We start from the raw sequence: 17,289 nt of genomic DNA, 5'->3' as shown, positions 1-17,289 counted from the left end.
CCGGTACTTCCGGGTTCGGCATGTTCGTAACCCGTGACAAACGCAACACGCAGCGTTCGTACCCAGAGGTATGACTGTATAAACTGGATGAGAGAGAGCTTTGTGGCAGTTATCCATGTGCTGGGGAGCTGTGAGCTGTACTACTGCAATGTGTTATATATGGAACTACCGGTACCTTTGAAACACCAGCTACCCCAAAATAGGTAATCAAGATTATTGATGGGGACTGGCAGGTATCATTACATTACAGCAGTGCTTGTCATATACACTGGCTTCCACTCACAACTACACAGTTAACATCACCTAGCACTGAACAAAAAATGGAAAAGGAAGCTATGCAAGAATGGGGTGGGTAGAGGGAGTGTGTGCACCCTGCAATTTGTTTCCAACCCCCCATCTAAACTAAGCTTTTGTGTAACCTGTACTTGCCAACTATGACTTCCTAACTATCTTTCCCCTCAATCCACTGGGAATGTTATCCTTCTTTTACTTGTGCTTAATCCATGTTACTTCAGTCTTAGGTATAGCTAGCAACATACTTTGTACAGTGTCAGAAACATTGCTGGTGCTAGCTGAATGACACACTTAGTTATATCTTTCTCTGCTGAATTTATTAGATTAATAACCTTGTTCACCTAAATTCTGGATAGGTAATAACTTTCAAAACTGAATTTCAACTCAATATTATAAAATCAATTATTAAAATGTTTTAAAATATACTAAAACCAATTTATCCTTGGTCAATAAATGCATATTCAAATAAAAAAGTATTGTATTAAGAGAGATATAGACCGTCAATGCACACTGTGTGTTAAAGCTTTCCAATTGCATATAGCCTATGGAGAGAGAAAAACACCACTGTGAAAGTAGAATAGTCTAAACAGTCTTAGATTTAATATTAAAAAGATATCACCATATAGAAAACAAGGGCAAAATAATTATTTGGCTTATACACAATATATACTTCCTTGCAAACATCGTTTTCTTTTATACTAGTCAGTGAGTGTATGATCACATGAGCCACTTTTTAAAATTAAGAGTCCACTGCTGATAAATTAACCCCATAACTTCTGTCAACACAAGCCTACTGTACCACTGGGATCAAAATATATTTCTCCTGATAGTACTAATGAAATATTCCACAGTTAATGGTATCAAGTAAACTGAAAAATTACAGAACGTGAAAGAGAAGAAGAGGAGGAGTTTGGATTTGATATCCCGTTTTATCACTACCTGAAGGAGTCACTACCTTTATCACTACCTGAAAGTGGCTCACATTCTCCTTTCCCTTCCTCCCCCACAACAAACACTCTTGTGAGGTGAGTGGAGCTGAGAGACTTCAGAGAAGTGTGACTAGCCCAAGGTCACCCAGCAGCTGCATGTGGAGGAGTGGAGACGCGAACCCGGTTCACCAGATTACGAGTCCACTGCTCTTAACCACTACACCACACTGGCTCTACCTATCAACTGCGTCTATCACATCTCGATCCCTCCCTCTTTCCAGAAAAACTTTAAAGGCTGAAAGCTGGTAGATACCAAAAGAATTAAAACCCTGGGGTACGTGTATATGGAGAGTCTTATCAGGGTCACAGCACAGTGGTTCTCCTAAACATTTAGGTCAACTTTTTCCATTCTTAATAGCACAGCAGCAATACACTTAGCAGCATATAACTAGACCTCAGGGCTGCAGGTATGAGCCTGATACAGTAAGACAAGCAGGCTAAAAAATTTAAAATTATAAAAGCAGCCAAGTGACAGCCTTGCTATCATGGAGAATAAGGGTCTCAGCGAAGGAGGAACAAGTTTGTTAAAAAAAGACCTACATCACAGTTTTTAGCATCTACACAGAACATTAGATGCCATGCAATATCAATAACCAAGGCCACAGGTTTCATTCCTAATTGAATCAAATGTGGGTATCCACAGCAAGCAGTAAAGTATTGTAGTGAAAATTTCTTTATACTCATTTTTTAAGATATAGCTCTATTGTTGCACAAGCAGAGAGATCTGATTTAATAAATACACCATATCAATGAACATTTCCAAAAGACTCACCTTTGTGATGAGAATTCTGTATTTTTCCAACATCGCCTGGTTATCATGGCATCCTGCTAGTAACTGCCATACCTCAGCTCTTAATGCCTCTGGAACACCACGCTTCACCAGCGAAGACAGTCCTTTTGGTCTCACACTAAGGTTACCATGCCTAACAAAGAGGTAGGAAAGTTGCTGCTTATTTGAACAGTGCAAGCCTCAATTATACACACACCTTCTACAGAAAGTCACTTTGAAATATGAAATATGAAAAATAGATTTGCCATAACAAATTCTCAACTATCCTAGTGATGAGAAGACAGCAGGAACGGTGAACTCCTTACAGAATTTTTCCATCTACAGGATGCCCCCATGTATAAGACCCCCCCCCCCATTTTGGGGGGACTCAAATTTTAAGAAAATGAGGGGAGATGGCCCAAAGTTGTTGAGCCTCTCCCCCCAGGCGGCTGCGGGCAGGAAACACTCCCTAGATTGTTTCCCACGCACAGCCGCATCGGGGGAATTTGCGCTCCTGCCCGCCATCCAGTGGGTGGGAGCGCAACCTCCCCCAATGCCATGTGCGGGAAAGGATCCAGGCAGCACCCGCCATGCGCAGCAGCATCTGGGGAAGTTGCACTCCCGCCAACAAGCAGCTTCTCCCCTCCCCCCACCGCAGCTGCGGGCAGGAAATGCCCCCAGATCGCCCCCGCTTGCTGCAGCATCAGGGGAAGCCACGCTCCTGCCAACTGGATGGCTGGCGGCACCCTGCTTCTCCCCCCCCCCATGCCATTATCCGTGTATTGGACGACCCCAGTTTTTTTACATGATTTTTGAGTCAAAAAAACCTCGTCCAATACACAGAAAAATATGGTATATGTCAAAGGAGAGCTTAATATTCTGACATCAGAATATATGCCCAATTCCCAACTCTTGCAGCGTCTGGGACTTTCTAGTTTAGAGGACAGGCCAGTAAGAGGCGACAAGATAGAAGTTCATAAATCATAAAATAAAAAGCTTTTTCTTCTTCTCCCATAACACTAGGACTCATGAACATGCAATGAAGCTGAATGTTGGAAGATTCAGGGCAGATTTAAAAAGTACTTCTTCACACAGCACGTTGTTAAACTATGGAACCTGCTCCCACAAAAACCAATGATGGCCAACTTAGATGCTTTTAAAAAACAACTGGACAAATCCATGAAGGGTAGGGCTATCAACGGCTACTATGGCTATGCTCTGCCTTCGTGGTAGGAAGCAGTAATGCCTTTGAATACCAGATGTTGGAAGCCATGGGGTGGGTGGTTGCTCTTGTGCGCAGGTCCTGCTTGCCTGTTTCCCACAGGTATCTGGTTGGCCATTGTGAGAACCAGATGTTGAGCTAGAGGGGCCCTTGGCTTGGTTCAGCAAGCTGTTCTTTCCGGTTTTCTGTTCTTAAAAAACTATACTGAGGAAGGGGTGCTAGGTCAGATAACAATTGCATCTCAATGACGTAAAATCATGAAATTAAACTAATTTTAATAGCCAACTTCTAAGTCTCTCAGTAGCCTATTGTTTACAAGTAAATGCCCATGCACTGAGTCCCCCTTTTAACAGAAAAGAGAGGTACTGACAGGGTAATTTAGGCATCTAATCACAGCAAGCCCAAAGGAAAACTGAAATAACTATGCATCACCCACAGGTTTCTGTGGACTGTGTCAAAGCATGAAATATGTGATATTTCACATATTGAAATATGTGATATTTCACGCAAGCACCTTCTTCTCTCCTCATCCCCAAGTACTGCTTTTTTTTCTTGCTTTCAGTTTTACGCCAAAGAAATGGAGTGAGATAAACTCCCATGTAAATTATGCTCTCAAGTCTTTAAAAAAGTTACTCTTCTAATCTGTTTAGTTTTCTTGCAAATTGATCCTAATTAATTCTTACCATCTTCCAAGCAATTCTCCCCACGAATACAAGATCTTCTCTGGGCAATCCTTTGATACATCACCAGTACCACTTGAGAGTTCATTATCGCTCTCTACATCGGAAAAACCCAAGACATGAACATGTTTAACAGTGACACAGTCACAAGAGATTCTGATTCCATTGCACACTTCTCATAACTCTGTAAAGAAAACTACTGCAAGGCAGAACACAAATTAGTTTATAAAACTAATGTAGTTAAGGGGTGTGGTTCGGTTCACAGGATCCCTGGCAGAAAGTGTGTGCCAGGGTGGTGGCAGTGCAACTGTCACTTCTGAAGAAGTCTCTAAGAACTCCCAGAAGCCCTATTCCATCTATACCATTCCAACTACACTCGTCCTTGCCCTGTAAGATTATTATTTTCTTCCTTGGAAATGGGAAAGTGGGTGGCAAAGGACAGGAGTGCAAGACAGAAGATTCAAGGCAAGCACCTTATTACACTGCCTACCTCAGTTCTCTTTTTATTCAAGCAAATGAAAGGTCCCACCAATCCAAGTTCTAATCACACCTGCTCTGTCATATATAAACTTTGATCTCTGCTATCAGCAGGATCTACTCTGGAGCTGTTTCCAGCCCACTACCTACAGAGATAGGTAGCGTTTGTAATGGAAGATGGACGCAGGGGGCTAACAAAGCAATTCATCACCAGGAGAATTAAAAGAGAGGTGACAAACAGCATTTATGGATAACCGGTTACCCCCAGAAATTATGCATCTCTCCTATTTGACATACATCCCTGGCAAGCATAATTAGGAAGAGCTATATTTAATGGAATACATTACAGCTTGTACAGGTATTACTGAGGTTAGCTTTACCCTCTTTAGCATCATCCTCATGTGATGGGCTGCCTGGTTCTTCCTCTCTTTCAGAATCTCTGTGCAGACTCAAGACTTCATAAATGGCATCTCCAGCATTCGGGTGACCTTTCTCTTCACTCTAAATATGACAAATACATTTCAGCCTAATGTTGTTGTTATTTATTAAATTTATTGGTCACTTCTTTGCCACTGCAGCTCAAAATCAGTTACAGTGTTTTAAGAAAAAACACACAAACACATATATACATCAAAGCCAGCATTTTCAAAAATCAAAAGTACTTTTTAAAAAACCGATTAGAACTGCCTGGCAACATTCATAGCAGTGACCAGTGACCAGAGGAGGGATGACCTCTGGGAGGAGGACAGACAGAAGAAACACCATGGTGCACCTGTAGCAGCAAAACCGGATGCCTTCATCTGCCTTAGCTGCAACAAAACATGTCTCTCCCGTATCGGTCTCTACAACCACAGCAGGTGCTGTACCCTTCCAACAGTTTGACTTCACCCCAAAGGTGCACTCCTCCATTGTCTCCCAAGGCAGGCAGATGCCAACCAGATTAAAACATCCAACCCACACAAAAAGGCCATAGGTATTAAAAAGTCAAAGGCCTTATGAAAAAGGGATGTTTTTGCCTGGTGCCTAAAGATATGCAGCAATGGCACCAGGCGAGCCTCCTGAGGAAACTATTCCACAAGCAGGGAGCCAACACTGATAAGTCCCTTTCTCGTGTTGCCATCTCCGGCCCTCCTGTAAAGGGGGCACACAAACAAGGGCCTTAGATTACAATCACAGGGTCCAGTTCAGTTCAAATGGGGAGAGATGGCCCTTGAGGAATTGGGTCCTGAGCCATAAAATACTTTATAGGTCAAAATTAGAACTTTGAATTAGGCCCAGAAACTATCTGGTAGCCAGTGCAGTTGGGTCAGGATTGGTGTTATGTACTCAGGCCATCTTGCCCCAGTGAGCAACCTAGATGCTGAATTCTGCATTAGCTGCAGTTTCTGAACAGTTTTCAAAAGTGTATAACAAATTGTAGTAATCTAACCTAAGGGTTTTGGGACACGGGTGGCACTGTGGTCTAAACCACAGAGCCTAGGGCCTCCCAATCAGAAGGACGGCAGTTCGAATCCCTGCGACGGGGTGAGCTCCCATTGTTCAGTCCCAGCTCCTGCCCACGTAGCAGTTCAAAAGCACATCAAAGTGCAAGTAGATAAATAGGTACCGCTCCGGCAGGAAGGTAAACGGCGTTTCCATGTGCTGCTCTGGTTTCACCAGAAGCGGCTTAGTCATGCTGGCCACATGACCCAGAAGTTGTCTGTGGACAAACACCAGCTCCCTCGGCCTATAGAGCGAGATGAGCGCCGCAACCCCAGAGTCGTCCACGACTGGACCTAACCGTCAGAGGTACCTTTACCTTTACCTTTACCTAACCTAAGGGTTACCAGAACATAGGCAACAGAAAATAAGGCTATCCCTTATCCATAGATGGGCTACCAGCCAAACCTGGTGGAAGACACCCTGTACCACCGAGGACACTTGAGCCCCAAGCAACAGTGATGGACCCAGACGTACCCCAAAATACGTACTTGCTCCTTCAGAGAGAATGTAACCCTGTCAATGTAACCTATGCCAGAGGTGCGGCACTTCAGGCCCTGGGGCCAAATGAAGCCCTCCAAGCCTCTCTGTCTCAGGACCATGCTTTGCAACCTCCTTGACTTTCTTTGCCTTGCTGGAATGTGTCATTTACCTCTGATAATGGAAGGTGAAGCTAAATATCTGCAAGTGAATCCTAAAATGTGTGCTCATTTGGTACTCCTCTACTGGACTGCTTCTGATGAGAAGAGAAGACTCCCTAGAAAAGACCCTGATGTTGGGAAAGATGGAGGGCACAAGGAGAAGGGGACGACAGAGGATGAGATGGTTGGACAGCGTTCTCGAAGCTACTAACATGAGTTTGGCCAAACTGCGAGAGGCAGTGAAGGATAGGCGTGCCTGGCGTGCTCTGGTCCATGGGGTCACGAAGAGTCGGACACGACTGAACGACTGAACAACAACTGGACCGCAGTAACTGAACCACTTCAACAATTTACATCTTGGTCAGCCACTACATTTCCCTGAAAAGTCACTCCAAGAAAGGGGTGAAGGTGGCAAGCCAAGTTCGCAGTCCCCCAAAAGTCTGCCAATTAGCTGTAAAGACACAGAAATTCACCCCTCTATGCCCCCTTTTTTGCTGCTGGGTTGGCAACTGCAGGCCAAACACCATTCCTCTAGAGGCCAAATTTTACCTAGGGGCTCCAGTTGGGCAGTGAAGAAACATTTTGAATTGTCTTTTAAATATGTTTTTTACCCTTGTTTACTGAAAAAGAAAAAAGGATTACCTGTTTCAGTTTCATGTGGAATGTTTCTGTGAAAGTTTTTCTGCTGAAATACCAAAAGCGCTCATTGGCAGGATACACACGTACAAGTGTCTCCAGCAGAAAACGAACTGGCTCCACCACTTCTGTGACCACCATATCTACTGCCACAGTCATGTACACACACTTATCTGTAGTACAAAAAAGTGAGCTTGATTTCACATAAAATAACTGATGATTAAATGTTATAGCATAAAAGTATTTAATAACATTGGAAACAAGATAAAAAAATACTCTGACAGTTTTCTCTTGTTTAAACTATGAGTTGCTACTGTTTCATGCGCCCCCCCCCTAAGTCGCCATCCCCTTTTTTTCTGGAACTCTCCACATCTCTCTCTCTCTCTTTTTTTTTTTTTGCAAAGGTTTAAATAGCATTTAAACTGCTCCTAAGCTTTTGACGTCTGATATTTCTCTTCCCCTTGTGTTTCCTCCCTTTCTGTAATCGTCTTGCTTTTTTTATTTGAACCCTTGACATAGGTTTGGTACTTTCAAACTGAATCACAGTACACCTAGTGTCAAAGCACTGTTATGCTATTTTCCAATCTAATGCATGAAGCATGGTCCATACAGTTGGAGGTTACACTAGTTCCTCAACCCACTTGCACTCCGGCAATTATATAAAGTAAAAAGTTGACAAATAGCATTTAAATGCATAATTACCTTTAGGAGTTTCCTCATTTAGTACTACAAAGGTAGGTGTATTAGGATTCCAAATCCCGGTAATAATATATGCTTTTCCATCAAAGCTTTTCCCCATGGACTCCTAAGAACACAAACATCACATTTAGAAGGATAAACTCTAAATTTTCAATTGTTTATTTAAACAACCCTCTGGTAAGGCTGTTGATTCTAATTGCAATTTTCCAAGTTAGTATAGGAGCTCAGTACAAATAAAGCCAAAATGTTGCCCTTCTGGCTGCCAGCTGCACATTTCAGGTACAAATTGCATACAGTTTGCAGTCCCCAGGCATCATGTGATGCTTGTGAAAATAATGGTATCAATAATAAGATTTGCCTAGATGGTGCAGCAGAATAACGTCAGAAAAGTTGATGGTTCTTACCATAAAGATGCAATTGTATAAATTTACTCAAAAACAGTTTAAATGACTTAAGCTAGCCTTGCCAGCTCCAGCTGGGTTATATAAAAGAGCAACTCCCAGATGATTTCCAATTTCCATAAAAGTACTTCCATGTGGAATATGGAGCTAGTAGCCAGAAATTCACTATTGTTTCTGCACTAAGTAGGAGCAGAGCATTAGGTACAACAAATGATGCATATTTTAGAAGATAATGCTAATGGATAGTGACAACAGCTTCAGTCCTCATATTTAAGCAGTCTAATTGTGTAATTTACAATCAATTCACAATTATATCATACAAATCAGCCCAAGGCACATCGTAGGATTAATAGTATGAAGAGGTGCAGAAAATATTGATAGCGTCAAGGAATCACTCCCTATCCAACTTGGTACAAAGACTTGTTAATAATTACATATATGACATAATGTATTTAACTCGCTGCAAAAGTGAGTCAGAAAATAAATATTTCAGGAAGACAAATGTAACTTTTGTTGAGTAGTGGAGCCAAATTGAAGAGGTGTCAAAGTTCACCTACAGGTACACCTCTCCAGGGTCAATTTTTATTTTATTTTTTTTGCAAAGGAAACAATTCTGCAAGCCTGCAGCAGAAGCCGACTGTGATAACTGGCTTTGCTTCTGATATTTTCACACCCAAATATACATACACCTGAGCAGTTTTAGAAACTTTGCAAGGGTTTTAGTATTTTTTAATGTGATAATGAATGAATAGGAACACACATTCATGCAGCATTTCAAACATTCACATGCATACACACAGGCAAGCAGCACATATGAAGAATGACGAGAACGGCAAGAATGATGGCTGAACCAGAGCTCAGTTCACTGGCATGTATGGCAATTATTAAAAATGTGAAGCCACAAGAATACCAGGTTCACACCACAGCTGAATATCTCATCTGAGGATCCTCTTTTGAAACATTCATCTTTGCCCTTAAGAGTCTTCGCACCCCCAGTTCCTTTCTAGGGAAAGGACCCTCTCCTTCCCCTTCCTTCTCCAGCAATAATCATATACTCTTCACTGCAAATGCAGTTCACGCCAAAGAACAACACAATAATTACTTGTAAGCAATCCTAGTCAATCATAAGCAACTTTGTTAAGGGGATGAGGGAGAATGATTCTAGCCTGGCATATGAATCAAGCAAGAAACCTTTCTCAGCAGCAGATCTGCCTTGAAGAAAGCAAGCCCGTGGTGGTATCTTCCGGGACATCACATGAAAAATCATAAGAAAGTGAGCCTCTTTTGTGAGGGGCTCAGCTTCATGCAATAAAATGAACTAATAATAGACTCCAGAGGATTTGTGAAGAACCACAACCGTTACTGAGGCATATTCTAGGAAACACTTACCATTAAGAAGCATGGGGATTTCAATTTCCACCCTGTTTTTAGTCCTTATGTCAAAAATATGTTCATTCAGGTGGATTTTGCAATAATTAATATTGGATACCGTAACACAGCAATTATTTAAAAAGAAAATAAATCAAGAACTGCATTGCCACAGTCTCTACTAGTTACATATAGTAATAATACTTGCCATATCCAGTAAGTGCATTTCACTGTTTTTGACATTTCGACCTGGACTTAGAAGCATCCCAAAGCACCTACAAATGATATGCAGAAAGCAACAGAAGAGTCACTTAAAAAAAAAAAGCTGACTTTTATCAATATATGATCAACTACTGTTTTCCAAGTCTCATGCTGATACTATCAACAACATATGTATCTGTTCTTGCAGCCTAGGTGTGCACAGTGGTACCTATGGTTACGAACAGGATCTGTTCTGGAGGCCCAGCCGCATCCCGAAAACATCATAACTAGAGGCACCCTTCTGCGCACACACGCAGTGCGGTTGAGCGCTTCTGCGCATGCGCGGCAAAACCTGGAAGTTTACATGTGCAGAGGGATACGTAAGCAGAGTACGACTGTATATGTTTTTCTGAGAGGTGCAGTTTAACATGTGTTTGCTCGTCCCTTGTCCTTCATGGATTGTAACATCATGTCAGGAGTGGTGGAACAGGAGAAGAAAAGGACCAGCTTTCTCCAGGAGGTAATTAATACTCCTTAAAAACTGGGGGATAATCATAGAATTCTAGAGTTGGAAGGGTGCCAGAGGGTCACCTAGCCCAACCCCCTTCAATGCAGGAATCTCAACTAGATCGTAATAGAGTAATAGAATTGTAGAGTTAGAATGATGCCTTGAATAAAATCAGGGAGTCAAACTGAAGAGGCTGCATTCTGCTTGGCAGGCAAGGAAGCAGGCAGCAGCAAAGGGTTACTCCCAACCTCTGACCAAAGGAAGGCCTGTAAAGATCTTCATGCCAGTTCCAAGGAAGAAGAGCCATTTCGCTGCACCAGCCTCAAGCTGGAGCAGGGATCTGCCTGCTCCCCACCCGCACTTTCCTCCATCGCTGCTAGATTATTGGCTGAATGGTAGGGTAACTACACTGCTGCACACGGCCACAGCAGCCGGCATTTAATATGGTTCTGTTAGGAACTACCAGGGAAGCTATCTATCTCCCAGGGACTCCTTTGGGACTGAAAGCATTTGAGAGAACTTGGTGGCAAACCATGGCGCAAACCTGTAAACCAGAGGGCACGAATTAGTAATATGTCCCTGAGAGACATTAGGGGTTCAAGAAACAGAAGGTGTTTGACCATTATCCATGAGAGTGTCAAGAGCCGTGACTTCCCTCTTTGGGGTTACAGGCCTTCAATGAGACCTCTCTGAAGAAAATCTAAAACATCAGGGTTGAGGCAGTTTCATACATTAGTGACTCAATGGTACACATTATTACAGTCATACCCCGCGCTAACCCGGAAGTGCAACACGGAGCGCGGACGCTTCTGTGCATGTCCACGCATGTGCAGAAGTGTTCTGTGCAATTCGCGCATGTGCAGAAGCGCGACGGCGCGCTTTCACGCATGCACGAAAGCACTGCCCGGGTTGCGCACTGTTCAGGGTGCGAATGGCACCCCAGAACGAATTGAGTGCGCAACCCGAGGTACCACTGTAGTATGCAGTGTTCCCCTTAATATTTAGTTGTCCAAAACTTATTATCTTCAATTCTGGTTTTTAAAAAATCTGGCAAAAGCAAAAAAAAAAAGCATATAAAACAAATACACACCAGCTGCAGCTCTATGGGTGGTTTTTTAATTTAAAAAAAAAAACATACTGCAGGGCAAAAGTTTCCTATATGAAACAATCCATTTAAAATCTTATGAGAAGGTTGCCACCTAGGGTAGTTTCTTTTTCAGTGCAACTTAAGAAAATGTGTTCAGAAGTCTTGTTTTATTATTAAGAGAAGTGGTGGAGCATATGCTCCCACCGCCTGGAGCAAGTACATGGGGCGCGCCACTGATGGGGCATGGCGTGGAGGGAGCCCGCTGTGCCCAAGCAAGAGAATGCTGTCTTGGTAGCATCTTTTCATGGCGGTGCCCAGCCGAGGTTAGGGGCAGCAACTCTCCTCTCCCCACCCCTGGGTCAGGCTTGATCAAAGAGTGGAGCTGCCGGCTGCAGCTCAGCTAGGCATGAGAATGCTGCCTTGGCAGCAGCCTTGCGCACACAGCCCAGTGAAGGAGAGGGGCGCCACCACAGTAACACTGCTACCGACTCTCCACTCCGCCCCCAGGTCAGACCTGACCCAGGAGCAGAGCTTTGGCCGGGCACGAGGGAGCTGGCCACTCCTTTGAGCAGAGTCCAGTGGAGGAGAGGGGTGGGGAAACTGCTGCCGACTTTCCACCCCCTGGTCAGGTGTGACCTAGGAGTGGAGCTACGGCTGGGTGGGAGCTCCCTCGTATTTTAGAGCCAGGCACCAATGAAGGTATTTGTCATGGGGGCACCTGATGTGCCCCCCCTCAGTCTCCACACACACACACACACACACACACACACACACACACACACACTATGCTACTGATTAAGGGAGGAAACTAATAGATACAATGTGAGATCCATGAAGGGAATTCCAGAAATCTTTCTCTTTGCTCCCAGAGGTGTGCATTTAGGTTGGTTCTGTGCATAGCAGGGAGACTGAACACTTCCCCCTTGAGCTGGGCGATATACTGGTAAATTGTCCGAAACCGGTAAATTGGTAAATTGTTTGCCTACCTGTACTTTTGCCGTCTGTAGGCAATTTGAGCTGGGAATACTTTGCAGCTCCCTGACCACCACAAAGTACTGCCAGCTCAAAATGTCTGAAATCAGGGCAGGGAGGGATGGTCATCCCGGGCACAGTTTGGGGGACACATTTTGCTCCTCACACTGCCCTGTCAACCCTCCACTGCACTGCAAAGCTGGGTTGGGATCTGACAGTCCTATCCTAGCTTCACAAAGCCACCCAGAGCTGCCAGGGGCAGCGTGAAAGGCGCACTCACACTGCCCTCACCGCTGCTTCAGGGAACTTTCACACCACCCTGGCGGAAGGCGCACTCACGCCACACTATCAGGGGGCAATGCCACCACTGCACACCCCGCCAGGCCCTTGCAGCACTGGAAGAAGCCACGTTTCCAAATGAGCTTCCCGGAGCACACCAGTACTGCTCTTGGGTTACACAGGGGCTGCCAGGTCAGCATGAGTGCGCCCTGAAGCAGTGGCAAGGGCATGGATGCTGGGCTCCCTCTGCGCATACACCCCAGGCAGCAGGAGCACATGCTATGCCCCCGTCTGAACGCTCTAGTGGTGGAAGCCAACTTCTCTGTTTCTATAGCCCCACAATGGTAAGAAAACCCTTCTGAATGGTTAAGAGCGGCACTGGATGAGTGGTTGTGTGAATAAGGTGTTTTAAGTTGATTGCTGATCATGCTGCCTGGCAATTAGTTATACAAATATGGTTACTATGGTTATCAGTATTGTATATTTATGTTGCTTGATTGTGTATTTGAATTTTCCTTATTGTAAACTGCCTCAAGAACTGTGGACAGCAAGTGGTTTAATAAAGAGACTAAATAAATTAAATAAACCCTAACAAACAATGAGCATTCAGGATCCATTTAAAAACGACAAGAGAGGATGTGTGATGCAGATGTAGGTAAAAGGGACACACTAAAAAGGCCCTGTCCCAGGTATCCACCATTCTCCCCTTCCCTAGTGGCAGACAAGATGGGGTCAATCAGCAGGCAGGTTTATACAGGTCTAGGAGGTCTGTTCCCATAGCAATGTGTTTCCAGTCCCAATTTAAGTACTGAAGACCAGTACTTTAAACTGGGACTAGAAACAAATTGATAAGCAATTTAGATTATGACAGATTGAAGCAGAGCATTTTCATTATCATTTTTTGGTTTGGCTAGGCCAATCCCGCCTTGCAAGGTCATTGAAAATATAATTAAAGAGCATTTCAACACTGATAGTTTCTAGCAATACCTTTCAATTGCTAATTCTTTGTTGGAAATCTGTTGTACAGTCATCACAACTTTCTTCTCAACTCCCTGTTTCAGTTTGAAATAAAATTTCTCTCTGTCCTTTGGTACTGGGCTAAAGAAAATTTCACAAGAATAACATATCATTAGCATCCATTTAACAATCATGGACTATAAAAATAGCAAACTATTACAAAATGTCTGCTGTAAATTCAAGACCATTTGCTTCAAGAAAAACTGAATAACTTCTAAGGAAACCCCAAAAATATACTCCATTATATTTTATACAAGGTGAAGTTCACTGTTCAGAATATTGCTTCTTTTGTTCTTGCACAGCTTCTGGTGTGCAATTTGTTGGGGCCAATGTTATTTCCACATTGTACAGGCTTTTAGCCTGGATCAGACCCACTGGACTATCAGGTACCAGGAAAAACAATCTATTCCTCCCCCTGTCCCTTCATGCTGGCGCCCTAACAAGCAGCATTATGTATGCTGTTCTGAGCTCCTTAGAGATGGACACCCAACAAATTCAACAAACTTTGCAAAAGAAATTTAACTGTACAGATAAAACAGCTGTTCTTTTTCTGGGTTTTTAAAAACTTCTTCCATTTACCTGAAGTTTCCTTTACCATCATCTTCTTTGACCTCTAAAGAAACACTGAAAGTGAATGTATCACTGTCAGGAGTTGGAACGATAGTATCCTTTATGTGATCTGATGCTTGTTTGGAGGAACGTTTGAATGCTGTTGAAAAACTATACAAAATTCGGCTGACCTAAAATTGCACCAAAAGAGGAGGGAGGAGGAGGAGGACAGAAGAGAAGTGGGAGAGACCGTGATTAAGCCAATAATTTATGATACAAAAAAGCTAAGCATGCAACTGGAACACATTAGCCAGAGTGGTTATCTCACACTACTGAACAGGTTTGGCTCAAAGGAATTCTACCACAACAGACAGGACAATTGTGAAACAAAAAGGTCATATACACTTAAGTCACCAATCTATTAAAACGTGATTTTATATGACAAATGCAAATAAAAAATAAACCCCATGCAGCTCTAACCACACCATTTCTGTAGTTTATAATGGCTTCTTCACGTCAGACTGACAATGCTGCTCTAGTATAACAGGAAATTTTGTTATTTGAAGTAGAAACAGCATACAATAATGTCAACTGGAAAGGTTAGGTACACTCCTCAAAAAGTTTGCAAAGGGCTTATTAAAAACAATACTTTCTACTCACTGCCTCTTTAATTTCGCAAGAGAAGACATGAATCTGGAACTCATCACTGCCACAGAAGCTCTCAGTAAAGGCAAAGCAATCACTTTCTGAGGTTCCACTTTTCCCACGGACACAAAATAAGACTTTGTAGATTGGGAAAGAAGCAATTTCTGTACCAGTGGACTGATCTATTATTCTAAATAAGAAGGAAGAAATTGAAAGAATTTTGTCACTCAGTAAGTCCCAAAGAGAGAACTCAACTTGCCACTTTTGAAATCTAAATAAAAACCTGATTAATCTAAAATATCCTGATTAAGACTGAAAATGTTCACAACACATTAAGAAACCCAGGTCATTCTATTCCAATTAAAATCATCAATATTAACACCTTAAGCAAAAAAATTAATAGATTAAAAAACTATTACTATTCTCATTTATTTCACTGGAAATCACGTGTGCATCAACAGGCAAACGTTAGTGTTTTTAATATGTACAAATGTGAACTCATTAAAAAGTTTCACCGTTTGTATCCTGTCTTGTGGAGTTCCACAAAGGAATAAAAGAACCTGACATGGGGTGGCAGGGAGGAAGCACTAAGAGAGAAACACTTTCTCGCTTTATACTGCCTCTCCCACACCATGCTTCCCCTAATCTAACTAAGGAGAGCCACATTCAAAACCAGTCTTCACACATCATTTGCTGAATAAAGGAGCTTGGGGTATGCATTAAATGCAGAAACAAGTGTGGATGTTCTCCACAACTTTTTCCATGTCTGCATGCCACTTTACAACTGCTGTTCTTGATCCACCAAGAAACGTGTGTGTGTGGATGTCTGGTTCTGCATGCAGAGAAGCAACAGCGGTGCAAATCATGGGGCAGAGTAACTCTCCTGCCACTTGTGTTGCTGCTTGTTGGAGCTGTGCAAGTGCACCAGAACAAGCACTGGGTTGGTGGTGGTAGTCCCACTGGTTCACCAGCATGCCCCCCCCCAACATCGCCACCATCTCAGGTAGGCGAAGCAGCAGCAATTCTGGTGTCAGGAGGGTGGTTACACCGCGTTACACGTGCCACTGCTACACAGCACCTTGCTTGGATTGTGGCACCTCAAACTAGCTTTGAGAACAAGTAGTACAGCCCCTCGGTACAAGAGAAACCATTTGAGCTCAAAGGAGATCTCCCAGCTGAATGACTTTCCTCTGCAATTCCCAGGCTAAAAAAAACCACTTGTTAGGTTTATTTATTTTATTTATTTATTAAATTTATATACCACCCCTCATCTGAAGTTCACAGCGCCATGGTTTATAATATAAAAACAGTAACACAGAGCATAATAACAAAAACAATACCCCCCACACACAAAGCACTAGCATCAGCACTCCCTCTCTGTGACAACATTTATTTAGCCCCCAACAGTATGTGGGGTGTTTTGAGGATGGGAATGCCGTGATGACATTCAAAAAAGTCACAAAAAGGTTTCCTGTGCATCTTGTATGCAGAAATCCACACCTGCTCTCTTCCTAGGCCCATTTTAGCATTCAGTGTCCCCACACAAGAAATATCCATATAACTAATGGAGGAAGAGGTAAACTAAGTGTCAGGAAACCGCCCTTGCCGGAGCTGGAAGCGGTGCCGGGGCTTTTTCAGTATCGTGAACCCCCGTCTCCGCTGAGCAGCTCGTCATCTTCCCCCAGTGGAGGAAGCGATCACTCTTCCAGTGGGGAGGGGGAGATGGAAGCAGGAAGTGGGAGCAGGGGCTGTGGCAGGGATGGAGAGCCTCTGCGCCCAGCGGGAAGAGGGGGAGAGGGAACCTTTCCGTCGCCCCGTTTTAGCAGGGAGGAAGGACGGAGAGGGGGGAGGCGGGGGTTCAGGATCCCGCACCTTTTATGTTGGGCAAAAAAATGGAAACGGACATTCCCGGACTCTGCAGAGGGATGAGCTGGACGTCTTTATTTTAGCTCCACTGTAAATATCTGCACAATAAAGAACTTAGTGTTTAGAAGTTCTGCATTTGCCTGATTTCTCATGAGCAACCACTGAAACTCCTTACACTAAGCATATACATATTTTGTCTGTATGCACAAAAGTATGAATATATATTATGAATTTAAAAAGCAGGTGTAACTCACCTAACAGAACCATCTGGGATATTTGGAACATACAGAGTTACGGGGAAAGGTGAATTACTTGAGCTCTTCAGAGTCCCCATGGCACACAGTGCCTCCGATTCACTGCGAGGAGCAGAAACCTTCATACATCCAAGATATGCCAGTTTGTTGAACAATACACTCTCCTCTTCTGAGGGTACAGTAGGGGAATATGCTGTATCTGACAAAACTTCTGAAAGTGAATAGAATTCAATCATTACCCACAATGTTCTCCTTT

At 43.3% G+C, this 17,289-nt stretch overlaps 1 protein-coding gene across 2 annotated transcripts in view; it reads right to left on the bottom strand.

Moving 5' to 3' along the window:
* Positions 1-17,289, bottom strand: part of RABGAP1L (RAB GTPase activating protein 1 like) — a 133,943-nt gene that overhangs the window by 111,549 nt on the left and 5,105 nt on the right. For both annotated transcript variants that reach the window (XM_033151247.1, XM_033151248.1), the window contains exons 4-13: positions 17,034-17,244; positions 14,929-15,103; positions 14,299-14,459; positions 13,690-13,800; positions 9,864-9,930; positions 7,890-7,992; positions 7,194-7,360; positions 4,812-4,932; positions 3,958-4,051; positions 2,056-2,206 (exon numbers count right to left, since the gene is read on the bottom strand). In XM_033151247.1, the coding sequence (XP_033007138.1) occupies positions 2,056-2,206; positions 3,958-4,051; positions 4,812-4,932; positions 7,194-7,360; positions 7,890-7,992; positions 9,864-9,930; positions 13,690-13,800; positions 14,299-14,459; positions 14,929-15,103; positions 17,034-17,244 (1,361 nt within the window). The remainder of the gene's footprint in view (positions 1-2,055; positions 2,207-3,957; positions 4,052-4,811; positions 4,933-7,193; positions 7,361-7,889; positions 7,993-9,863; positions 9,931-13,689; positions 13,801-14,298; positions 14,460-14,928; positions 15,104-17,033; positions 17,245-17,289) is intronic.

This window comes from Lacerta agilis, chromosome 6 (genome assembly GCF_009819535.1).
Source record: "Lacerta agilis isolate rLacAgi1 chromosome 6, rLacAgi1.pri, whole genome shotgun sequence".
Classification (NCBI taxonomy): Eukaryota; Metazoa; Chordata; class Lepidosauria; order Squamata; family Lacertidae; genus Lacerta; species Lacerta agilis.
This window is presented reverse-complemented; position numbering and strand designations above follow the sequence as displayed.